Source organism: Heteronotia binoei, chromosome 1 (genome assembly GCF_032191835.1).
Source record: "Heteronotia binoei isolate CCM8104 ecotype False Entrance Well chromosome 1, APGP_CSIRO_Hbin_v1, whole genome shotgun sequence".
Classification (NCBI taxonomy): Eukaryota; Metazoa; Chordata; class Lepidosauria; order Squamata; family Gekkonidae; genus Heteronotia; species Heteronotia binoei.
The window spans coordinates 168157765-168184829 of record NC_083223.1 but is presented as its reverse complement, the minus strand read 5'-3'; the positions used below and the strand labels follow the sequence as shown (position 1 = coordinate 168184829).

Genomic DNA, 27065 nt, shown 5'->3' with positions numbered 1-27065 from the left:
GTAAGGAGACTAGTGTTCTTGTTTCTAGCTGTAGAGTACAGAGACAACAGTACTAGTTTCCAACCAAGCTGGTATAAAGACACAATCTGTGCAGGCATAGGTGGCATTACAGTCCATAATAAAGTTAAACCTGCTGAAGTCCATTGAGCTCAGTGGCCTTGTAGAGGTGTGCTTCTTTTTAGGATTGCAGTGTAGGTATTCCTACAGTTTTTTTGATGTAAATATGTTTTTGAGAGTTGGTATAGTATAATGGCTAAAAGACTGCATAATAAATCAGGAAAGCCCCAATTCCATAGTGATCGGCTCTGAAGTTGTTGTCTCTTAGTGCTAGCCTCTATCACCACCAACAACTTGCTCAGGGTTATTGGAGGGATTGAAGCATGACAGCATATTTTTTGAACACTTGAAAGCATTGTAGAATTGTTGCTGGTGGAGTTTTGTCCTTTAAATTTCCTGAAAGCTTTATCCAAAAACCAGAGCTGTGTTACATACTTTTGAGTAGATCCTGTTGATTTGAAATAGTTTACCGTATTTTTCCGTCCATAAGACGCTCCGGACCATAGGACGCACCTTCCTCCTGGGGGGCGATCCGCTGCCTCCGCCTCCGATCCTGGCGCTTCCCCCGCGCCTGCCTGCCTGGCTCCAGCTCTGCTTCCAGCAAGTGCTGTGATCGCTCCACGCTGCCCCCCCGCAAACCCAGCGCTTCGCGAGCACCGGCTGCGGAGGGGGCAGCGTGCTTTCTCCGTGCCTGTCTGCCTGGCTCCAGCTCTGACACTTACAGCAAGCGCCAGGATCGCTCCCTCTGCCCTCTGATCCCGGCGCTTGCTTTAAGCATCAGAGCTGGAGCCAGGCAGACAGGCACGGAGGAAGCACACCACTCCCTCCGCAGATGCGCTCACGAAGTGCTGGGTTTGCGGAGGGGGCGGGTGCTTCCTCTGTGCCTGTCTGCCTGGCTCCAGCTCTGATGCTTAAAGCAAGTGCCGGGATCGGAGGGCGGAGGGAGCGATCCTGGCGCTTGCTGTAAGTGTCAGAGCTGGAGCCAGGCAGACAGGCACGGAGGAAGCACGCTGCTCCCTCCGCAGCCGGTGCTCGCGAAGTGCTGGGTTTGTGGTGGGGGCAGCGTGGAGCGATCCCAGCGCTTGCTGGAAGCAGAGCTGGAGCCAGGCAGGCAGGCGCGGGGGAAGCGCCGGGATCGGAGGTAGAGGCAGCGGATCGCCCCCCCCCCCCCCGGAGGAAGGTACGTCCTATCGTCCCTTCGCTCCATAAGACGCACACACTCCCCCCCCCACTTTTTTTGGGGGGGAGTGCGTCTTATGGTCCGAAAAATACGGTATGTGTTTCCATCAGATACTCCTAAAAAGAATGCACAACTTGCAGACCCGATTATTCCATATACATGCTTATCCTGTGAACTGAGATAAACATTGAATTTAATGTGGCTGGAAGAGTATGACTTCCAAAATGGATTCCCCACCCCCAATAGTTGTTCTTTATCCTGCATGTTTCCCTCCTCTATGAGCAGAGTGAAGTCATAAAGAACCTTGGAGAGGATTACCTTCCTATTTTTAAATATCTTGGTTTTCTTATTTCTAGGTTTAAAAAGTAAGCACTTTAGATCCTCAGCTGTTCTTGAATTATGAATTGTTTGAACTCCCCATAGTTGTGGTGTGCATTGCAGGAAGCATGGCAGCATCAGAGACTTAGAGCCTCTAGATTTGTTGCATTATTTGTTTTATTTCTAGTATTGAAAATTGCTTCTGTGTGCACAAGGGATACTAAATAGAGATTGAATGGGAATGGGGTGGTAGTTTGAGTGCTGTTAGAATATTTTAGGCAAAGAGAGCAGAACTTGGCTGGTTAGCACCAATATCTAGCACTCTGTGACTAGATTTTTTGAAACTGATCTACATAGGAATGGAAATAACCTCTCACCTTATAGAGAGCCAGTGTGGAGTAGGGGTTAGACTTTGTTGTTCAGTAACACAGTCGACTCAGACTCTTTGAGACCCCATGGACATAGTCATGCCAGGCCCTCCTGTCTTCTACTATCCTCCAAAGTCTGCTCAAATTTGTGTTTGTTACATCAGTAACGCTGTCCAGCCATCTCATCTTTTGCCGTCCCCTTCTTCTTTTGCCTTTTGTCTTTCCCAGCATCAGGATCTTCTCCAGTGAGTGCTCCCTTCTCATTTGGTGGCCAAAGTATTTGACCTTACTAGGATCTGGGAAATCCAGGTTCAGATCCCAACTCTGCCATGGAAGCTTGCTTGGTGTCACAGACATATTCATCTTACCTCACAGGGCTGTTGTGAGGGTAAAATGGAAGAAAGGAGAATGATGTAAACTTTTTGGGATCCTCAGTGGGGCAAAATATGGGAGTAAATAAAATAAACTAAGAAATTCTGCATGAGGAGGAGAAATAAAACCTTGGAGGAGCACAGATGAGTTGACTGCAGTGTAGACTGTTCAGAGGGTTCAGTTGGTCCAGAATACAGTGACCTACCTTTTAACTGGTGTCGACTGCTTTATGTATTTATGTGATATTCTCATGATGTGATACCACCACATTTTGCTTACAAATTGCCATTTTAATCAGTGCTTTAGGAATTCTTTGTGGAGGGCGGTACTTCAGAACTAGCCATGGAAGCTAGATTTGTGTATTCAAAACCTTAAGCAAGGTCATATATTGCATTTCTAGCTATTAAGATTATGGGAATTGGTATTTCTACATAGTGTAGCAAAAAGAGGAATGGGTGTAAATAATACTGTGTGAAAGCAGGAAATTGAACAGACTACTTTAAATAAGACAGGCAGTTCACTGAGAGCTCAGTGCCTCCTTTCCCTTACATACTGCTAGTCTTGCTAGTGTGCAAAAGAGCATTTTTGCGCATAGAAATCCAACCAGGTCCCGTCAGTGATACCTTCCAAAATAATATGCATGATCAAAACTATTGTAGCTTTGTGGAGGTAGGTTAGTAACACTGATATTAGAGAAACCTTTACTTCAGATAACCTGTTACAGAGATAGTGGGTAAGATATAGGACATTACTTGCTTTTTAAAATGTATTTGTTAAAAATTGAGTTGCAAATTAAATTCTTCTTGTCCTTGCAATGTGTAACGTCTGTATTCATGACAATGTGTTTCATAGTGTTTCAGGAGACTCTTCCCAAACTGTAAGTTGGATTGATTGTAGTAATACCATTCTGAGTGCCCTTATCAGTTGCATTCTTTGCAAGATTATCTTATTTCTTCAGCTGGTTTCTGAGTATGTTCATATAGTTTCATTTAGCATGTGACTTTTCTTAAAAGTTTTCTTAAAATGTTCAGGGAGTGGTTTACAGAGGGCTTCTCCTGAAGCTGACCCAGAAGCTCCAACTGGTACAAAATGTGGAAGCACAGGTCCTTACAGGAATCCAGCAGACTGGATTAGATTCAAGGTTTTGATGCTTATCTTTAAAGCCCTTAATATTCAGGGACCCAGATACCTTTGGGACCACCTCTCCTGGTATGTCCCCTGAAGGACATTAAAATTTACAGATAAGAAACTTCCGGAGGTCCCCAGCCCAAAATATATCTGTCTGGCCTTTTCTGCCCTGGAATTCTCTGTCAAGGGATGTCCATGCCTTGTCTGACTTATTAAAGTTTTGCAGGGTATGCAAGATAGAGATATTCTGCCAGACCTTTGGTTGAAGCTAGCAACAGTTCTTTACATCTGCCTGACACATCTGCATGACTGAATACTAATTGATGGCTAATACTGCCATCTTGTTTTAATATGTTTGAATGTTATATATATATTATCATTTTAAACTGTATTGAATTAAATTGTAAATTGCCCTGAGCGTAAGTGGGAAGGGTGGTTTAAAATATCAAATTAAATAAATAAATAAGCGATCTGGCTTTTTAACTTTCCCTTTCTTATTTCATTACCGCTGCTAATATATCTAGGTTTTAAAATGTAATTCTAAAAATTGCTGTTATCAATATTACTTTTTCATTGCTTTTAATCCTATATTTGATTTGTAATATGTAGGAAAAATTGTGCTTATAGCTTCTTTCTGTATTTAGCTGTATATATATTATTTTTAAAGCTTTAGGGCATATTGATCTTCAGTTTACCTAAAGGTAACCTAAGTAATCGCATAACTTGGAAGAAAGGTTTAGAGGAGATGAACAGGGAAGTAGTGATGTGCATAGTACCTGGGCTTTGCTGGTTTGGTCCTTGGCAGTCATTTAAGTAGATAACAAAGGCTTCCTTAACATCAGTTGTGTGGAAATGAGGACATGGACATCATGGCTTAATCCAGTAAAGGAATATGCCAGTTGAGTACATTCTACAGAATCAGCAGTCTCAGTGGGCTCAATGGACCTATTCATAGTCTGTTTTGTACCTTATGCACCTGTGCATAAACATATTCAAAACGTAGCATGTTAGCATGATTTTTAAAAAGTTTAAGATTGTATGCAAACAGGGTCTCTCAGATTAAGTGCCTGTAAGGAAATATTCTGCTATGGAGGTTTAGTGGATAGTTTGCTTTCACACTCTGGATCATAGTAGTGCATTTTCTTGCTACTTGGTGGTACTTCCTTAACAGGATGATATTACTTTGAGTAATGTTTTAGGGTAAAGGCTCCTGTTCTGTTACAGAATTAGCTGCCAAGTTTTTATCCTGGTATTGTTTTCTTCCTGGTTCTTGTGGTGTCTTTGGTAATGGCTTGGGTACATATAGCTCAATTGCAGTAAGGATTTTTGCCACTTTCTTTTTTTCCAGCAGCATTCTGCTGGAACTTGCCCTACCAACTTGTCCCTGCTGAAGTTGTTCCAGACAGCCAAGAGATGTGGGGCTGCAGCAAGAGGGGAAATAGCAGACATCCCCGCTCCTACACAAGTGGAATTTCTCCATTCTGTTTGGGGATACTGTGGTTATACTGGATTCATCTGTAGGCAAAGTAATTCTCAAACTAGATAATATCAGATGAGAAGAAAGGCAAGCATTGCACTTTAATGATGGTATGGATTAAAATTTCATTTAATTTCATTTGGTAGGTTCCTTTGTCTTTTAAATAGGACCAGAGCAGTGCCTCAGAGTATCCCAGTATGGGTCTTACCGCAAGAAAATAAAACACTTGTGATTCAGTTGTGTTGGAGTAGAATGAAGAAATTGCTCCCCTCCCAAAAAGGTTAGAATCATAGAGTTGGAAGGGACCTTCTGGGTCATCTAGTCCAACCCTCTGCACAATGCAGAAAACCTACAGATATCTACCCCAAATTCACAGGATCTTCATCGCTGTCAGATGGCCATCTAGCCTTTGTTTAAAAACCTCCAAGGAAGGAGAGCCCCCCACCTCCTGAGGAAGCCTGTTCCACTGAGGAATTGCTCTTACGGTCAGGAAGTTCTTCCTAATGTTGAGCCGGAAATTCTTTTGATTTAATTTCAACCCATTGGTTCTGGTCTTACCTTCTGGGGCCACAGAAAACAATTCCACACCATCCTCTATATGACAGCCCTTCGAGTACTTGAAGATGGTGATCATATCACCTCTCAGCTGCCTCCTCTTGTTTGACATGTTGGTACATTGTTAAGGCTATAGTGAGGCTTGCTTCCTGGTAAATATAGAACTGAGCACAGTGAGACTTCCAGGTAAACATGTATAGAATTAGGCTCTATATAATCCAATCCTAACAAAAACAAAAATGACAGTATTTTGGTTTAACTCTTTAATGAAAAAAAATCCTGATGTTAGTGATTAGAATTTGATGTGTCTTCAGTAAATGATTTAACCGCACAGCTTCAGTTTTAAAACTCACAGCAATAAATGAATAAAGATCATTATTAAGATCTAACATAATAGCAGCTGTATGCAACTGTTATTTAGGCTGCTATTCATTGTTCTTCTGCAGATAACTGATGGAGTTTAAGAGGGAGGAAGGGACTAGGTAATAGTAGGCCAGGTAGGCTGATGAAAGGAGCCTTATTCTAGTACATCTGGATCTGTAGCCATTTAGGCCAGGATCTTGACGTCCATCATAACTGTTTTGTCTTAGGCATTGACACAGTCCAATAGTCCTGATCTACTGAATTTCTTTGGAACAGCATAGGCCAGGGGTGTCAAACATGCAGTCCGGGGGCCGAATCAGGCCCCCGGAGGACTCCTATCAGGCCCTTGAGCAACTGGCTGCCATCTGCTTTCTTCTCCCTATATCTTGCTTCCTTCTGCATAACAGTTTGCTTTGCAAGGCTTGCTCAATTGTGCAGAAGCTGCAGCACAAAACTTCTGTTTTCTCAGTTGGCTAAGGCTCCTCCCTGACATGGCCCGGCCCAACCTGACATGGCCTGGCCCAACAAGGTCTTACTTATGTCAGATCTGGCCCTCATAACAAATGAGTTCGACACCCCTGGCATAGGCTCCCTTTGTTTATTTTTCAAGTTAGTCATACATCAGAACAGTAAGATTCAAAATACTACAAGATAGTGGCAGATATGTTGAGTGGAAAATTGTCTGGAATGGAACATTTTCCAGAAGAATGTTCACTCTTTTACTTTTCTATGACACATTTTCCATTCTAAATATAATTTCTTAAAATTAATAGCAGTTTATGGGTGCCATTTTAAGAAGCAAGTATGGTGGTTTCTAAATTACAGTGTGTTTCTGTTTATTATTCCTAGGAATTTTCAGTGTATGTGCAGGCATGATTGTAGGATGGGTAATGCCGGAATATATATAATAATCCAAATAAAAATCCAGTTAACTAGTATGATCTTTTTGTATAGGACAGGAGGGATTGTCCACCATAAGCATACACAATGCATCAGGTAGGAAGCAAATGTATTCCAGAGGTTCCAGGTGGAGCATCTGAATATTTTCTGGAATATTTGTGCAGACAGTGTAAGTTTAATGGCACAGGAAAAGGCAAAGTAAGTGCCCATGTGGTTGCAAGGCAGTTTGATCTGGAGGGCTTTAGATTTGATCCTTATGGCAACAAAGCTTGTCTTTAGAGAAATTTTAGCAGGCAGTATCCATGTAATCAAACTTCCTGTGAACCCAGTGAAAAGTGATTCTTCCATAGTCTTATCATTTGCTTAGTCTTATCATTTGCTTTCCCTAAGTCTTATCATTTGTTTTCCCTAAGAATTACATTTTTGTTCAGTTTACTTCAGGGGGATGAAAGAATTGGGGTATGTACTTTTTTGGGGAGTGCAGCAGATCATGACTTCCCCTTGTTTTTGCAAATCAAAATGCATGAAGTTTCTCAGTGTAGTGCTTTCTTTATCTGTCAAGCACCATCCTTCCACTTTGCTTGAAGACACGTATTTTAGAAAGTGAACATCATATGACTGTAATACTGCTACAGGTGGGAGTGATAATTGTGGGCAGCAGCCATCACTGGGCCATTTGCGTTCCCTGATCCTGAGGTAAGGTACCAAGATAAGACTATAGTCTCCCCCCTTCCTGTGACTGTTTGTGTTGCTTGTCTTTTAACTGAACATTTGTGAGAGCATGGTAGAATCAGAACAAGAGCTTGTAAAATTAGTGGGGGAGGGAACTGTCATTGTTGTGTTTTGATGTGTAAATACTGTATGTGTTTTGTTTCTGTTTTAATGTGGGGTTTTATATGTATTTTGCTGTGGTTTGAAAAGGCAGTTCTCTAGAGTAAAGAAGAGGTGTGCTGGATGGGTGATTGAAGTGTGTTACCATTGGATGGTAGCTGTACCCTAGGGTATGGAGTTGACTGGTGCCTTCTGACAGGTTTGGTGTAACAAAGTTTGTGTGAGGGCAGAAGAGAGTCGAGTAGTGAAGTCTGTGAGAAAAATCTGTGTTCTTTGTGTAAGTTCCAGCCTAAGTGGCAGGTGAGAAAATAAGCCTCTATGGCTGGGTCTGTTAAAGGAACTTCAGATAGGGAAGAACAGTATTTACAGTTATGCTTACATACCCATCTGAAACAATTTTGCTTATGAACCACACAGAAACTATTATACTGCTTTATTTCTAAATAAACACTTTGTGCTTAAGTGAAAGCAGCTGGTTTATTTTTTGCCTCTCAGTGATGTCCACCATGCACTCACCAATTTGTCATTTTTAGGGATGTGCACAAAAAAATCAGGATTTTTCAGATTCAGGTATACCAAACCCAAAAAAGTATTGGTATGTTCCCAAATCGCAGGGCTTTTTTTGAGCAGGAACGCACAGGAATGCAGTTCCGGCTGGCTTGACCAGGGTTCAAAGGGTGTGTTTATCCATGTTAGTTGTCACATTTGCATTTGGCTTGAGAACAATGGCATGGCACAGTGTCTGTCCCAAAGGGCCATCAAACACTATGCTTTAATGATAAATTCAAACGCTTCAATGGAGGGTGGGAATTTATAAAATCCTTGTTTCCAGGGCTTTTTCTGGGCAGGAAAACACAGGAATGTAGTTCCAGCTGGCTTGGTGTGAGGGGTGTGTAGCCTAACATGCAAATGAGTTCCTGCTGGGCTTTTTCTACAAAAAAGCCTTGCCAAATCCCAATAATGACACACCTCAGCAAGTGAAATGAAGGCATTTAAAGTTTAAATGCTTAACTCATAGAGTCGTGCTGTGGTGGCAGTGGCATAACTCTGCAAGTTATGCGGGTGGCATAGCTTTGCAAAAGCCATTTAAAGAGAACTTTCCCTGCACATCACTTGGAGTCTCAGAGTGGCTTATAATCTCCTTCCTTTACTCTCCCCACAACAGACACCCTTTGAGGTAGGTGGGGCTGAGAGAGCTCTGAGAGAAGTGTGACTGGCCCATGGTCACCCAGCTGGCTTCATGTGTAGGAGTGGGGGAATCATACCCAGTTCTCCAGATTAGAGTACACTGCTCTTTACCACTGCACCAAACTGGTCAAATAATATTGGTTTTTATTTAGGCTCAGCCAGATCAGTAGATGATTTGGCTGAATAAGTACTTGAAAATTACCGATAAGGTATTTTTCTGGAATTTATTTTGCTTGGTATATACCGAGTGCCCACCCCTAGTCATTTTACCAAATATAACTAAGCCATCTTGTTCTATAGGTCCAACTGAGAATGCTAAGGCAAGAACTTTTGGTGGCAGCAAAATTGATTTGGAAATGCTAAGGAAGACAAGGAGGCAGCAAAACACACAGAATTCTACAGAAAGGTGCCTTTAAGGAGTCACAGAGAAAGAACATAAACTTTACAACATGACTTCCCTGTTACATTGTTCACACCAGTTGCTACAGTTAATATATTGTGTTGAGGTTGGGGTATTACATAGCTAAATTCAGAATTATCTTGCTGCGGGACTGGATTGTGTCAGCAATCCCAGCTAATCTTCCATCGGGAGTGGGGGTGCAGGGGAATGTGCTTGCATGTCCTGAGGTGGTGTTCCAGCCTTGTCCAGCTTGTGTGGCATCCTGGTACTACCTTTTCTGTTTTCGTCACTGAAACCGTCTCCATGTCAGTCCCTGTTGCGACACCCATCCTGCTACTGAAGAGAGAAACTCTCTCTGGGCCTAACAGTAGCTTGGAGCAGAGGTGGATCCTAATGATAAATGCCTAGTATGTGGAGTGGGGTAGCTTAGGCATGAGTCTTGAAATCCTAAAGAGCAGGTGGTGAGTAGACAAGATAAGAAGGAGGTGGAGGAACCAGGTATGCACCCTGCTGTTCAAGCCTCAGGTTCATATCCTCACAGTGCCTCCTGGCCATGATGCACTTAAATCCTTTAATGGAGCCCAGCCTCTGCAACAGTTGTTATAATCTCCCCCCCCCCCCCCCCATTTCATGCTGTCACAATTGCATATTAACAGATCTGTGAGTATAGAACCTATTCTCTGGCACATGATATGATGATCCTGAAACTGCTTGGTTTTCTTCAATAAAAAATAAAAGTGGTTTAGGAGCTGGCTTCTAGTTCTTTTATGGCTTGCAGGAGAAGGTTAGATATCTGTAGAATACTTACTGGAAATCTTAGAAGTAACAGCAAGAAGTGAGTAGTAAACCCCAGATAACCCCATCTATAGTTTTCTTTGGCCCTTTGCATTAATTTCTCAAGGTTCATATTCTTCCTCCAAGACATCATCACAAATTCCAAATATTTTACAAATATAGATCATTGAATTTTTTTAAGGTGCAGATTTGATTATCTTGAATGCATTTTCTAAGTTTGCTTGGTGCACAGTACTGTAATAATTTTAGATAAGGCCAATATGTAGCATTTCTGGCTAATTGCTAAATAAATTTCCTTTTGTGTGTCTATAGCGAACAATGCGAGACCTAACAGCTCACGTAACCAGCAGCCTGTTGCAGTTTCCAGAAGTGACTATACAAGCTCTTGGAGAAGATGAGATAACGCTAGACTCTGTACTTAATGGGACATTCACTGGAGGTAAATTTGAGACATCATTCTCTCTCCCCCCCCCCCCCCCCCGGTCAGAGTGAATTTTGCATAATAGCCTTTGCAAAGTATGATGTTCTTAACTGGGAAAAGCAAACTGCATCTGTATAGGAAATCGTTTACTTAACCCCCTGGTGAAGTTAGTGGCCAGCTGCAACTTGTATGGTCTCTGATGTAGAACAGGACCTTAAGGATGCAGCAGTTACATCTATGTAGAAATTTAAATTCTGATAAGATGGCAGTGTGGATGGTTGGTAAGCTTGGAAATTTGGGAAGAGACTGGTTGCACCTCTGAAGGTGGAAATAAATAGCTTGTCAGAGCTCTTTGATTACTGTGCTCTGGATTCCCAGATGGCCACAGTGACTTGAGGCACTTTTTATCAACTGTGGCAGGTCATCCTTGTATGCTACCCCTTTGATATTGTGAGATCTGTGAATATGTAGCAGGTTACTCAATGACAGCACTATCCCACTTGAAATTCCCTTCTCAGGGAGTCCAGACTGGCCCCCTTCTCTTTATGCCTTTGACTGCCAGTTTGTATTTTCAAGCCATTTGCTAGTGCTTTTAAATTTATAACGACTGTACTCTTTCGGTGGTGGTTTTTCTCTGAATGGTGTGTTCATCTATCTAATTCTCAACAGTCCCCTCTGCTGTCATAATTGCATATTAACAGACCTGTGAGTATAGAACCTCACAGGCATACTCTTCCCCCGACAGGTTTTTCTAAAGACTCAGGAAACTCTGTGGATCTACAGAAAAATATGAAAAGTTTAAAGGGGGAGGGGCTTAAATTCCACCCAAAACAAAAAGTGTTGTCTGTTCATTTGCAGACAACACAACCTACCATTAAGAGCTTGGCTACAGACTGAGATCTCCTGGAGAACTTGTATGCTGCAAAATTGTCTTGCTTTAGCTCCCAGTACAGCATGTCTAATGGGGAGCAAGGCCCAAGGCACTGTGCTAGGATGCCAAAATCAGACAGCTTGGAGAAACCTGTCTGTCAAGTCTGCTTCAACTCTGGTCAAGTCTGTATTCCATCTTTGGTTCAGGGGGAAGCATTCTGGGTAAAAACCATACTGTTTGCCAATGCTGCTAGCTTGAACTTTCCTCTCCGCCCTCCCTTCCTTTGTTATGTAGTTTTGCTTTGAAATGGGAATATGTGAAAGAGATTGTGGTGCCTTCTCAGGCTGGGCACTGGGGGAGGTTTCTCGCCCAAGGCCAACAGGCCTGAGAACGAAATTGTAACATCAATGTGTGAATGTGCCCTGCATAGTACCCCCTCCCTAAAGAATCCCTTTGAAGTATACCTTATATGATTACACTTTGCTGTATGTTCCTTAGTCTTCCAATCTCTCTGAGTAGTTGAGAACAATGATATCAATAAACTAGAAACTTTTATCAAGAAGGTCTCGTTATTGAATCAGCCGACTTGACACCTGTCAGCAAGCAGCCATTGCTGGAGTTGGAGGAGTCATCTCTGCCCCCTGCTGGCAAACAAGGGAGGTGGTGACATTGATACCAAGCTGCTAGCTTTGGTGGACTCTCGAATCAACAACTTTGATGGGAAGGCCCCACAGAGAGGCAGGGCCTCCTGGAGAAGCCAGTCTTGCTGGAGGAAAGGAAGCAAAAGAGAAAGAAGAGGAGATTGACGTAGAGGAGATTGTCTGAGGGAGAAAACAGAAAGAAGGGGGGTTGTCTGAGAGAGGAGACAAAAAGAACAGGGGGTTGTCTGTTGTGAGAGAAGAACAAGACATTGTCTGAGGAAGGGGGAGAGAAAGAGAGGGGCAGAATGAGAAAGGATGGGGGAAAGAGGACATTGAGGAGGGCCTGGGGTAAGACAGGGGTGAGACATACAAGAAGTGAGAAGAGAAGGGGTAAGAAAGAATTGCTAGAGAAGAGGGTAGGGAGGAAAGCTGAAATAGAAGGGGTGAGAGGAGAAGAGGAGGTGAGGGAAGATTGATAGATATGGGGTGGGTGCAGAAAGGCAGAGGAGTGAACTTTGACAAGAAAAGGGGGGAGAGGGAAGTAAAGGTGGGGAAATGCCCCTTCTCAAGTTTCTTGCAGGTCTCCCCTTGTAATAAATCCATCTTTTGTGTCACATTGAGTTACCTGACTGGGGTTGGAGTTTTAACTTGGAACAGAAGTGTTCCCTGATAATGAACTGTTGATTGCTCAGGCTACTTTTGTGTGTGTGCTGCATTTTGACTTTTCATACCTGTGGCTCAGAACTCTTTGATAATGAAGTTTGCTATTTTGATGGAATCTAGCAGTTCTACATTCCTGACCCAGAGGTCACTAGTTCACGCTCCCCCTCCTGCTCCCCTCACCTTCACTGCCTTTATAATTTATTTCCACTTGACTGGTAGTCTTGTAAAGGAGTCACTGAAAGCCATCATAAAGTTTGTTAAATGTCTTTTATGTGAATAATGAATGTTTGCCAAGCAGATGATCAGATGTTTGGAGGGGCTGACTGAGCACTGGAATTTATTATATAATGTACACTGACTTGAAGTTTAACATCTGTTAATGGGGGGAATCTGATCTTATACTTCATTTAATGTTGCATTAGAGGTGCCAAACTAAAATGTGTCATGCTATCTGTATACCTGAACCAATATATCCCTAAAGCAGCATTTCCCATCTCCAGGCAGTATGCATTTGAAACTCAGCTCCTTTCTTATCTTGGTTCCATTGTCGTCTTGGATTTCATTCTGGAAGTAGCACTTAAGGGCTGGTTCAGTGCTCACAAACAAGTTTGGTGATAGTATAGAATGCCCTAGAAGTGTGAATGTGCATGGTTAAGAACTTCAGGACTCAACTATTTCTGTGTGGCGTGCCCCAGTGATGGGGAGAGCTTTTTGGAAGTGATCTTTTGGGGATCAAACCATGCAACCAGCCCTAAGTGTGCATATGCATCTAAAAATAAAATAATTCTTGAATATCATTAAAAATGATGCTGGTAGACAGTACAATTAAAGCATAAAGAAAAATCCTGAATATAAATGCAGCAGTGGTATAAATAGGCTGATAATCTGCAGTGTAAAAAACCCACTTGTTGGAATTCCTCTAGGACACAACTGCTCATAGTTACCTGTGTGACACCAAAACTTTATATTGTTAAACATCTCCCATACGTTATACCTTTGGGTATCCTACCTTCATATTCTAATCTTCCATGTTTTGCATGCTTCCTTACATAAACATTTCTCTAACTTTCTTTTAGGGCGAAGTGGGCTGGCTTGCCTGGTATGTGGACCTCAACTCGAAGTAGTAAACGCAGCCACAGGAGAGCGACTATCTGCATATCGTTTCAGTGGAGTGAATGAACAGCCACCCACTATCCTTGCAGTGAAAGAGTTTTCCTGGCAGAAAAGAACTGGTCTGCTAATTGGCTTGGAAGAAACGGAAGGAAGTGTTCTGTGTTTGTATGATCTTGGAATATCAAGAGTGGTTAAAGCAGTTGTTCTTCCTGGAAGGGTGAATGTCTTAAATCATTTTGCATGTTGGAGGCCATTTCTCCTTGGTTTATTCTTTATGTTTTCTTCAGTTTAAATAAGTCCAACACTTTAGTGCTGCGTTACAAATAAACTAGCTTCCTCCTCTATAAATGGTTGTTCTCTTAAACATTAATTTGTTTGTGCTACCTGGAATTGGAGGAAGGTACATAAACACAAATCTGAACGATTCACGTAGTAGTAACAGTCTTATGTTAAGATGGAGACTAGTTTAACTTTTAGGGTTTAGTGTAAACTAATTATAAATCTTTGCTAGTAAAGGTGACACAACTCAAGGTACATGATTGGTGATGTCAGCTGTGCATACATAGCAAAACTTAAGGAGAGGAGGGCACAAAGACTAACTATGCAAGAAGGGGCCTTTTTCAGTGGCATCCCCACAATTATGGAGCGCTCTCCCTAGGGAGGTTCTCCTGGCCCCCTCACTCACAGCCTTTAGGAGAAAGCTGAAAACAGTTTTATTCAGGACAACATTTGATTAATTTTAATTCTTCTGCCTACTGGCAGTTTTAAATTATTGATTCTAGGTTATTGTGCTTTATTGCTGTTTATATTATTGATTTTAGGTTATTGTGCTTTATTGCTATTTATATTATAAGCTGTCTTGAGGTTCTTTAAGGTAGAAAGGCAGCTAAAGTTCTAAATAAGTTACTGGTGAAACTTCAAATGTACTAGGCAAACAGAATAATAATTGTGGGGTCAGGAAAAAATGAAAAAGAACAGACACTTGCCGAAAATGTAGTCTTATGGAGATCATTGCAAATATTGTATAGACAAACTAGGTTTTTGTGTCAGGTTGAGGTTTCCTGATGCATGTTCTCATCTTTAAAATAACACTTCAGTCTCCTGCAATGTGCAAAGAGAGCTTTTGGGTATTTTGGCATGACCTGATTTTGTGCTCCAGTCAGCCTGAGGGTCTCCCTTTGTCCTTTGCTCTGTGACTTTTCCTTTTGCAGCCAAGAGCATTGTTGGCATAGAATGCATCTACAGCTTTATTCTCATAGTCTGGGGTTCTAAATGAGATTACTGTTTATTGCTTTTAGGTTTGTTTGTACAAGTAATGTGAATCATACAAATGTTTTACCGATCACATTCGTTCTTCATCATTCTATTACTTTTACATTTGATTTCTTGCTTCAGATTCTTAATTACACTGAGATTTCTTGATTTGTGATCAAGAAAGACAAAAAAGACAAGATGGGATGCTAAATTATATTACTGGTTGTGTTCAACCTGATCATTAAAGTATTTGGCATTCTGGCTCTTGGAAGAAATGCTTCTTTTGACCATGGCATTTGCAGGGTCAGTGGGGGAGGCAGCCTGAAGACTTCAGGGCTTCTGTTGGTCATAGGCAGATCTCAGCAAACACATAAAACATTTTCAATGACCACAGTTGGCTATGAGAGACATGGTTGTGTACCTGGCTCAATTCAGCTCCATACTTTTTTTGTATATAAAATATGGCTGTGATTTTAACTTAGTCCTTTAATTTTTTAAACTGCAAAGAAATGTTCTGCATCCTCATCAGAATTGGTTGAGTTAGCCCTGATTAACTCACCCTGGTTAGGACAACATGTTTAATTGAGGCAGTTCATATTTCGGGGGTGGGGGGAACTACAGCTGAAATTTTGATCAGAATTCACTTTATTAGCTCACTGGTACCAGATATGGATATGTTAAACAAAGAAGAAGAAAGTGTTAAACAAGAATTCATCTGGCTTGGCTCTTACAAACCACAATCACAATGGTGCTCAAGAATGTGGATATTTCCTTGAACCAGCGGACATGTGATAGGAAATGGTGTGATGCTGCAAAAAGAGTTGTTAGGTTACATTCCACACTCTTCTGACAGTGGAGTTTCTGTTGATGAACTGACTCTGTGCCAAAAGGATGTGAGAACATTGTAACCACAAATGATTTACCATCATTGCCACCTTTCACCATAGCCCCCTATGACATTGTGTCCATTGGGCTCCTGTGTCTTGGAGCGTCAGCTTTTTGGAGGTCTTCGGAAGCTCCTGGGAGAAAAGAGAAGATCAGCTAGATCTGTATCTCCCTTCCATTGCTGGTTCATAAAATTCAATCCTCTGCCTTTGTTTGACCTTATGTATTTCTGTGAGGAAATTCAGTTGTGGTCAAGATGATTTACATTGATTCACAATTGATAACACTCCCCCCCCCCCTAATTCTTAATATCTAGTCCACAATTACCAGCATGCAGCTTTATGAAAATGATTTGACAGCTTTATGAAAATGATTTGACAGAATAACTTCCAGCGTAATAAACTCAGGCAAAGGGAGGAGTTTGGGGTTTATATTTTAAAGAGTAAAAATTACTCGTGCTTTTGGTAAAATATATTGCCAAATTCTATTCTAAGGAAAGAAGGCAAAAAACATGAAAGAAGATTAGAGGATGCCTAAATTATAGCTGCCTTTGCCTTCTGACGTGCTAGTAGGATTATTTGGAATCCACTTTTAATAGACATATTCATTTGTTTCTTACATTTCCCCCCCGGCTGGGTTAAGTTTTCTTCACCATTTTCGATCATCTAAATTAAATCATCCTGAATATGCAAGATTTGGTCAGTACAACTGGGAAGGAAAACAACAAGCAAATGAAATGGGGACAGGACAAGGAACTGTTTGTGTTTGAAAGTGAAAATTAGTTGAGAAATTATTTAGTTAGAGAACACTTTTAGGTCTGGGTGAGAAACTGCATTGGGTTTCTCTGAATTCTCTCTTCACTGTATGTTATTTGGGCAAATTTATGTCGCCAGTTAAAAAGATTGCAACTTTCAGAACTTTGAATAGATTATATTGTTATTCATGATCTAATGTTGTACTTCTGAGGTGCCCAGATTACAGAAATGTATTCCAGCATAAGATGTGTTTTAGAATAGCTTTCATCAAAAATGCAATTGATTGATGATTTTAGCTTTATCTTATAACAAGAATTCTAGTTCCAAGTTTATACTTCCAAGATGCTACTTTGTAAAATGCCCACTTTAATAGTGTTTTTTGAGATAGTATTAGCCCAAAAAAATCTTTTTGCTTCATGCTAACCCAGGTTCCATAAGAGCCCTGTGGCGCAGAGTGGTAAAGCTACAGTACTGCAGTCAAACTCTCTACTCACAACCTGAGTTCAATCCCAGTGGAAGCTGGGTTCAGGTAGCCAGCTCCAGGTTGACTCAGCCTTCCATCCTTCTGAGGTCGGTAAAATGAGTACCCAGCTTGCTGGGGGGGGGGGCGGAGTGTAGGTGACTGGGGAAGGCAATGGCAAACCATCCCGTAAAAAGTCTGCTGCAAAAATGTCGTGATGCGACGTCACCCCAGAGTCGGAAACAACTGGTGCTTGCACAGGGGACTATCTTTTTTTTAAACCCAGGTTCTAGGTTTAAGGATTACTTTGAGATCAGCCCTTAACTTGTGTGGTTGTATAATGTTGCACTAAATCCTATCAGCTCTCATGTATTCCATTTCTGTTGGAGGTCATGTGAAATTAAGTTGTCTAGCATTAGAGATGTAATCTCATTTTCACAATTATGTAGATCCCATTTTCTAACAAAGAACAGATCTGGTATGGCTTCTTCATGTATTAAGCGAGGTGGAAAAGGAAGTACACAAACCCAAGGCCTACTTTTTTCCCCCTTTTGGCAGCTTCTCATGGTATGTTAGGACCTTTAGCTCAATCCTAAATTTTCCAGGACTACAGTGTTGGAGTACAACAATATAAAAGATGAACTGGAATACTTGTATAATGACCTTAAATTCAATAAACAGCTTAAGTAACACTTTGTTTTCCCATAGGTTACTGCAATAGAACCCATAATTAACCATGGAGGAGCCAGTTTGACAACCCAACACTTACACCAGAGTCTTAGGTGGTTGTTTGGTGTGGCAGCTGTGGTTACAGATGTCGGACATGTCCTTCTGATTGATCTTTGTCTAGATGATTTATCATGTAACCAGAATGAAATAGAGGCATCTGGTAAATCCAATTCACTTTTCTTTGTATTATTGTTTGCTTCTTGAAAAGCAAAGTAGCTAAATTTCATGGAACACTGCTAATATTCCAGCTAATGCCAGAGAGGATGTGGCTAGGCAGTTTGCCTGTGTTTCTAAAACTATGCTTGTCTCCAGTTGGATGGCTGTCTCCTACCAACCTGTACAATTCATATATGGTTGGGGGGGGGATTATTGGGAGTGAAAACATCACATGGGTCTGCACCACAGCAATTGATATTTTAGCCATCCCAATATATTGGTTGCCTCTCACAAGCAGTTCTTTTGAAATATTTCACACTAATAATTTTACTGCTTGCATAGCACTTGGATTGTTCAAAGCACTTCATGTTTATAATCATAATACTCTTTACAGCATCCTTGTAGGGTGTACTGGTATTGCAGCTGTGGGGACTAAGTTTGGCAGTATTGCTTAGCCATACTATGTGGCATTGGATAAGATAAGTTGGATCTGTAACCTCACATAGTGTAGCCACTCTCATGCACCAGCTATGCCATCTGAAGAATCCTTTGAAATATCTAATACTATATGTTTTATTTGCTGAACTGTATCTTTTAAAACAAGGTAGTTTTATTAAAAACTTAGTACCAATACATTACATTTTTCTCCTCCCTCCCCCCTTTCCGTGACCTCTGACGGTGCATTTTAATTAAAATTATTACAATATATTGCAGAATAATAAAAATGGTTTTTTTTAAAAAAAAAACCAAGGTACTTTTATAGCATAGCTTAATCTAAATTTATGTTGCAATATACCATGTGTGCAGACCTAGAAGTTATCACCGGAATCCCTCCTGAAATACCACAAATAAGAGAAACCATCACAAGGAAAGGTCGGCATCTCTGTTTCCAACTACTGAACCCATCTGGAACTGCTGTGAAAACTCTCTCATACATACATAGGATCAACCAATTGGTTGTGGGGTGTTCTGATGGCTACCTCTCACTGTGGAACATGAAAACCTTGAAGAAGGAGTAAGTATGTTTATATGAGAAATGGTGGGTTTCATTTAATAAATTCTAAATGAGGCATCACTAATGATGCATTAATTGTAGATCTTGAATTCGTTATTGTAAGGTGTCCTTGACTTACATAGGCCTTTTATACATTGTACAGGTGACTTGTATGAAATATAGCATTTAATTTAAAGGTCATTTTAAGATGACAAAATTGAAATAATTGGGATTGGATATGATGTCCTGTAAGTGGTGGTCCACTCAAAGAATGGAACATTTCCCACCTTTTCAATCTTACTGCAGTGCACTGCACCACTCTAAAAGGACACTGGGTATGGTGCGAGGGGCCTGTAGTGGTAGAGGGCATTAACCCTTTCCACCATTGGATAATAATTTTTGGAGTCAGCCCATTGACTTTCAGCTGTTTTGTCCCATGACATTCTGTGAAATATTCTGGACAGTTTGGATGAACACACGCACATGAATCCTTCTCTGTCGGACCATTGATAGGGCTGCAAAACAACTAAGTATTAACAAATAAATTAGATGCTGATTAATGGGACTGACAACTTTATGCTCTTTTACAAAGTAGGAAATACTGGTTGCAGAAATTTCATTAAATGAAAGAGCCTTTCTATGCCCTTGGGGCCTCAGGTTTGGAGATGTGTCTGCCTAGCTAATATATACAGGGTTCTAGTAAGGTTTCCATGTGTTTTCTTGCTGATGTGATATGTGTTGCTATCTCTAAAGCTGGCTATTCAACAGTAAGAGGTGCTGGGTGACAGTCCTGCTAATTTTGCTTACATTATTGGCCTTTTAGTGTAAAGTTTTTAAATGGTGATAGGGGTTCAGGATTCTGCAAGATACTAAGGAGTACTGTAATAATGGGAATTATCACTAACTGTGAGATACTTAATTTCGTCTGCTAATATTGAATTAGGTTCTGCAATTATTTTCGTCATTTATAGTCTGCTTTTCTCCCCAATAAGCACCCAAAATGACTACATCATTCTCTCCATTTTATCCTCGGAATACTTGAAATTTGGAGCAAAAGTGTGTTAGGAGGATTTGTGTGCAATACAGAACAAGTGTTTTAAATGTAGCATCAAGTCTCGTGTGCACTGAAGAAACAGACCTGTGGATGTTCTTATTTTCCCCTTTTTCTTTTCTTGTATCTAGATACCACTCCCAGTTAGAAGGAGGAAGGATTCCAGTCTATGCTGTTACTTTTCAGGAACCTGAAAACGATCCCCGCAACTGTTGTTACTTGTGGGCTATTCAGTCAACACAAGAAAGGTGAGTGAAAACTTAGTCTTAACAGGTAACCATATTTTCTAGGTGCTGTATTTATTCATTTAACTTTGCCTGTTTTAACACAAGGTTGGTCCATTAGCCTTGGCACTCCTGCATTGGTTTTATTGGGATGAGCTAGGATATTTTAACTCACTGTTCTAACAAAAGTTCTTGAAGTTGTTTCCAGTAAGCAGTGAAATACAAAATGTAAAACAAAAAAAGCCAAAAGTGACATTTGCCTGGGTGCAGAGAGCCAGTTCGGTGTAGTAGTTAAGTGTGTGGACTCTTATCTGGGAGAACCAGGTTTGATTCCATGCTCCTGCACTTGCAGCTGATGGATTGTCCTTGGGTGAGCCATAGCTCTCATAGGAGTTGTCCTTGAAAGGGCAGCTGCTGTAAGAGCTCTCTCAGCCCCACCCACCTCACAAGGTGTCTGTTGTGAGGGAAGGATTGTAAGCCGCTCTGAGACTCTGATTCAGAGAGAAGAGCAGGGTATAAATCTACAGTCTTCCTTTCTTCTTCCTTCTTTTTTCTTCTAAAATCCATTCTGTGTTTTCCTTGCAACTTTGCATTGTATTTCAATGGAGTAGAGCTAAGGCAGCTTTTTGCAGCATTTAGTTGAAGCTTCTTGCAAATAAAGGGTTAATGCTTTGAGCCAGCTTGCCTCTGCTGAAGGAACTGGTGCCTACTGAGTAATCAAACCTGGGAACCCACAGCCAAAGAGGGATAGTACACTGGAGAGCCATTGTCAACCTGAGTAGACCCAGCGGTGGGGTGTGGGGAGAAACTTGCAATTCATAGCAATTTCATGTTTTCCCAGGTTCAGAGCATTTTATATTTTTACTTTATATTTTTAGTTTCTGCTGTGATTCTTATGCTTTTTCTTCAAGTTTTATTTTGAAAATTGCATTTCCAAATCCCAGTATTCCCCCATCTTTCCATTTTAAACAAAATATCACAAGAGTTTTAAGCATGTTTGTATTTTAAGTTAAAAATATATTTAATTGTGTTATCTGTATCCTTTATTAAGTTCATATTGCCATTACCTGGCATTACATCACAAAGTTCCATTTGTGTCAAATCCGGCCCTCTTACAAATGAGTTCAGCATCCCTGTGAGTAGAAGTTTCTGGGCAGTCTTCAAAGATATCCTTCATGTAGAATGCATTGTGGCACCTCCTACTTCTGTGAAATGCAACATAGATACTACTGTGCCCTCCCCCAGTCCCTAAGCATTCAACAAGTAAGAGATGCGCCTGGCTAACCAGTGAAACTGGTGAAAGGCAAGAATATATGAATATGCCTTCTTTGTTTTTGTTCATACATGAGCCTTCTTATTTGCCTGATTTTATTGCTGGTTTTTCCAATTTGTTTTTTTTATGTAATGAATGAAAATTTTTTTTCATGCTGCTAATTCCATTGAATAGAATTAGTATTATTCGGAGAAAAAGTAACTGGACTTCTGTCTTGATCAGGGTAGACCTGTGTCAGAAACTGAGACTTTCAAGTTCAAATTGGAAACTGAGACTTTCAAGTTCAAATTTAGCTTGGAGAAACGTCGACTGCGGGGTGACATGATAGAGGTTTACAAGATAATGCATGGGATGGAGAAAGTAGAGAAAGAAGTACTTTTCTCCCTTTCTCACAATACAAGAACTCGTGGGCATTCGATGAAATTGCTGAGCAGACAGGTTAAAACAGATAAAAGGAAGTACTTCTTCACCCAAAGGGTGATTAACATGTGGAATTCACTGCCACAGGAGGTGGTGGCGGCCACAAGTATAGCCACCTTCAAGAGGGGTTTAGATAAAAATATGGAGCACAGGTCCATCAGTGGCTATTAGCCACAGTGTATGTGCGTATATAACATTTTTTGCCACTGTGTGACACAGAGTGTTGGACTTGATGGGCCGTTGGCCTGATCCAACATGGCTTCTCTTATGTTCTTATGTTCTTAAATGAAAGCTCACAAAATTTGGTAACATTCCTAGTTGAAACCTGCCAAATGCCACAGAAGAAACTTGAACAGCTACCTGCAGAAATGGACGTAAAGGCATAGTTTTGTTGCCAGAATGCAAGATTGTGGTCAAGTTGTGCTTAACTCCTTTATCAAAATCTAAACTTCTACAATTTTATTTTAGTATCAAAACTATGATTTATTCTGAATTAGGTTCCAGAATTATGATTTACAAAGCTCTTCTTAGAAGTTTTCTGCCTACAAGTAACTGAACAAATTTTCTGATTAAGTTCAGAGAATGAAGGGGCTTTTTAAAGGAACATAAGAGAAGCCATGTTGGATCAGGCCAGTGGCCCATCCAGTACAACACTCTGTGTCACACAGTGGCCCAAAAATTTTTTTATATATATACACACACACACACACACACACACATACATGTATATACACATTGTGGCTAATAACCACTGAAGGACCTCTGCTCCATATTTTAAACCCCTCTTGAAGTTGGCTATGCTTGTAGCCGCCACCACCTCCTGTGGAAGCGAATTCCACATGTTAATCACCCTTTGGATGAAGAAGTACTTCCTTTTATCCGTTTTAACCCAACTGCTCAGCAATTTCATTGAATGCCCATGAGTTCTTGTATTGTGAGAAAGGGAGAAAAATACTACTTTCTCCATTCCATGCTTGATCTTGTAAACCTCTATCATGTCACCCCGCAGTCGACGTTTTTCCAAGCTAAAGAGCTTGACATTTTCAGTGAGTTATCTACCACGACCCCAAGATTTCTCTCTTGGTCAGTCTCTGCCAGTTCACACCCCATCAACTTGTATTTGTAGCTGGGATTCTTGGCCCCAATGTGCATTACTTTGCACTTGGCCACATTGAACCTCATCTGCCACATTGATGTCCACTCACCAAGCCTCAACAGATCCCTTTGGAGTGCCTCAGAATCCTCTCTGGTTCTCACCACCCTGAACAATTTAGTGTCATCTGCAAACTTAGCCACTTCACTGCTCACTCCCAACTCCAGATCATTAATGAACAAGTTAAAGAGCATGAGACCCAGTACTGAGCCCTGCGGCACCCCACTGCTTACCGTCTTCCACTGTGAAGACTACCCATTTATACTCACTCTCTGCTTCCTATAACTTAGCCAGTTTTTGATCCACAAGAGGACCTGTCCTTTTACTCCATGACTCTCGAGCTTACTAAGGAGCCTTTGATGAGGAACTCACTCTTTAACTGCATTTTTGCATTTTGCTGAAAAATTTTGCATTTTGCTGAAAGTGTATGTTTACATTTTTTTGTAGTTTTATTACTTGCTGTTTTACACTGAGTTTGCTGCAGTCACTTTCAGTCTTCTGTATTTACTGTACCATATTGTGCTCTTTTTAATAATCTGAGTTGGTGCTGTTTTAATACTGTCATCTTAATTATCTTCTGCCCTATGTTTTTGCTTTACTGCCACTATTAATTTTAGGTCTTGATATTGTATTGCTTTGATATTGATTTTAACTGATCTCCGTGTGCTGCTTCAGGAGCATTCCAGCTGGGGATATAGCCGAGTTCAAATATTGCAGCCTGTCCTTTCTGTTAAAAGCAGTTTTGAGGCACTCCGCATCCTGGTGATAGAAATTATAGCGTTGTAGTAAGCCTAATTCTGAAGCTCTGTTTGCTCCAAAATGTGCAAACAGATCTTCTGTGTGTGAGAGTATATACTGTTCTTTTAGCAATAGGAGCCAACCCATGCATAAGAAATGGGTATGCAGATCAACTTCTTCAATTAAAATTACTCGAATGATTGATCCAAGCAGCAGACTTTTGCATAAGATTGAAGCTTCTGCAACCAAGGTGGCTGGATAAGGATGACGGATTGGGATAGAGAATGACAACTGTTGTTTACATGATTAATGTTCTTAAAGTTACAATGATGACTGCTTTCATTCTGTAGTTTTAGGTGCTTTTCTTAGTCAATTTCTTTACTGAAATTTATTTATTTTATTTTAGCGAAGGGGATGTTGTCAGCTTACATTTGCTTCAGTTGGCCTTCAGTGACAGAAGACATTTGGCATCTGGGCAAATCATGTATGAGGTAATGTATTCATATGATGAAACAAAATACTATTTTATTGGATATGGTGGTGAAATAAAAGCTCCAGTTGTACTGCAGTACAGTCTAATCCATATTCCTGCTAATCTGAAACAATTGGAATAAGGTCATTTGGAGTTTAGGAAGATTAGACTTCACTTTTATTAGGCCTTCTGGAATATCTTTGTATTCTTTAATTATGCTGTTTAACTGCTTTGGTTTTTTTATAGGTTGTTTTTATTGAATTTATTTGGAAAATCTTTAATAGTTGTTGTTATTCATTGTTTGCATTTTTTTAAACACAAACTGTTCTACATAACGAAACCTTTGTCTGGGCTGCAGACCAGTACTGGTCCGTGGCCTGTTAGTAATTGGGCCTTGGGACGAGGCAGAGGCGCTGCACTTCCCCTTTCCCCTGCCCGGGACCTTGGCAGACAAAAGAGACAGGGTGGCCTCACTCCGAGGCAGAGCAGGCCTGCCATCTCTTCCACCTGCTGAGGACATGGACAGATGAAAGAGGCAGTGCAGCCTTGCTCCAAAACATCACCTCTTTCATCCACCCAGATCCCAGGTGGGCAGTAGGGGCAGCATAGCAGTGACATTAGCCTACCGCCATTTAAAAATCCCCATGGGGGGCAGGAACAGGGCGTGGGTGGGTGGGGGGTCAGCTGGGGCAGCAAAAACCCCAGTAACCTCACACACACACACACACACCTGTCCATGGAAAAATTGTCTTCCATGATACCGGTCCCTGGTGCCGAAAAGGTTGGGAACCACTGTACAAATGTACCCAATTCTCATTTCTACCACAGTATCTAATTGTTGCACTGAATGTATACAGATAAGTAGCTGCACAATAACTTGCATTTGGAAGTTAAACCCTTAGAGTGCACATTAAGAGCCATTTCAAACACTGTTATCATGAGGATGCTGCAGGAAATGCACCTCATATGTTCAAGCCATGTTTGATTGCCTTAGTACCACGAGGAGTCTTGACACAATTACTGTGCTCTTTTGATATTCTTGGTAAGGGGACTGCCCAAATGGGGCTGGAGTTCTCTGAAGAGTAAACATATAGAATCAGTTCCAGTGGCCTCTGCATTTGTGGTTGTAATATCAGAGTTGCCTGTTGGAATGTGCAAATAGGCGTGATTAGCTAGTCTTTAATTCTGCCTTCCTGACTGAATTCTTCAGATGCTTTCTGCTTTACAGCTTGCTTCATAGCTCTTTGCAGTGCTTTTCCATCTTCTGCAACTTCATGTTGCTTGTTTTAACTTAAAACATGTTGTCAAATCCAGTACTTTTATCAGTCATTTGCCTAACAAAGTGGTGTTTACAGTGACTGCTAAGAACTTGCAGCAGTGTCTCTCTCATTGCTTATACTATGTATCATGTCTTGGACTGAGTATATTTAGCAATAATTGATGGCTATGAGTCTTCCCTATGCAAATACCAAAAAGAATCGCATGATATTGTGGCAAAGCTCCTCTCTAAACTTGGAAGGATTACTCAGAATAAAGGTAAGTGCTGGGAGACTGGCAAAGGAGAAATGGTAAGAGGTCCTAGGGATGGTTCCACATAATAAAAGGAGAACAGGTATCCAGAAAGGGAGGAAGTATGCTTGGACACAATCTGAGTTACTTTAATTGACCTGGAGTTTTCATCTGGAAATGCAGACAGCCTTAATTGTATTATTGTGGCTATTTGTTTTGAGGAAAATGATAATGTGTGCACAGCACTTTCTGAGGCAGTGTGCTAATATTTTGCAATTAAAGTGCCCTGATTAGTGACTGAGAGGCCTTAGTTAATGGCCCCATTGCTAGGTACTCCGCATCTTTCTGGAGCTGCTGTTGTCCTTAGTTAGTATGATGAGATCAGGCAGAGAGAAAAAGTGAAGGCTTCATAACTAAGTATACCACTTGTGCTCTTAAATGTAAATACTGATTAGTTTTGTGACACATCAAGTTTCACAGATTCATTAAGACGTAAGCTGTTATGGAACAGAGAGCTTTCTCTGTCAAATACGAAGTCATTTAAACAGTTTCTCTGTTACATCCTTTTTCAGAAATGTAAAAAAAGTCAACAGATGACATTGTACCTGTGCTTTTGTGTTGATGAAGAGGTCACTTAGCCTTTGTTTATATAAGTTACCGTACAGATCTTTTCCTAAGGTTATATCAGCCCTTGCTGTCCTGTACCATAATTAGGAAGTATAAATAGGATAGTAAGTTCTATTCATAAAACATGAAACCTTAAATTCTGCTTGTATGTGTTGATTTCATGTTATCTCTTCTTTCAGGGTTTGGAATACTGTGAAGAGAGGTACAGCCTAGACCTTACAGGGGATGTTTTCTCTTTGAGAGGACAGACAAGCAACACCAAATTAATTGGCTGTCAGACTGTAGAAAAATTTCGAAGTCACAGTGACCGAGAAGATGGCATTAATGAAGGTCGGTACAAGTTTCAAAAAGTTAACTGTGGCATTATTGAGAAATGAGTGTTCCCTGCTGATCCTTCAAATTCTGCACTGCAGATTCTGTTCTTTGGCTAATTTCAGTATTGTATCAAAATCTGAATGAGCATGGTATTCTATATCTGGCAACTACAAGTAGTCTTACAAATATTTTAATAATAATCATTATAATAATCATTGAATGTATAGAAAGCAGTGGTAAATAGTTCTTCATGTTGTTCCCACTAAAGAGAAAATGCAGTAAAGGTGGAGTGATTAAAAACTTTTGCTTCTAGCAGGTAAAGATGAGGGTAGTTGTGTTTAATTATTGTTTAATCCATCATTTCCAATAACATCTGACTGAGAGCTATTAGCAAAATATGGCTAGAGTT

The 27065-nt window shown here is 40.8% G+C and overlaps 1 protein-coding gene across 1 annotated transcript in view; it reads left to right on the top strand.

Annotated features, from left to right (window-relative positions):
• Positions 1-27065, top strand: part of AHCTF1 (AT-hook containing transcription factor 1) — a 97169-nt gene that overhangs the window by 1523 nt on the left and 68581 nt on the right. Inside the window, exons 2-8 of the mRNA XM_060243869.1 lie at positions 10245-10371; positions 13605-13858; positions 17704-17884; positions 18688-18895; positions 20057-20173; positions 24140-24224; positions 26521-26671. Of these exons, the coding sequence (XP_060099852.1) occupies positions 10251-10371; positions 13605-13858; positions 17704-17884; positions 18688-18895; positions 20057-20173; positions 24140-24224; positions 26521-26671 (1117 nt within the window). The 5' untranslated portion in view covers positions 10245-10250. The remainder of the gene's footprint in view (positions 1-10244; positions 10372-13604; positions 13859-17703; positions 17885-18687; positions 18896-20056; positions 20174-24139; positions 24225-26520; positions 26672-27065) is intronic.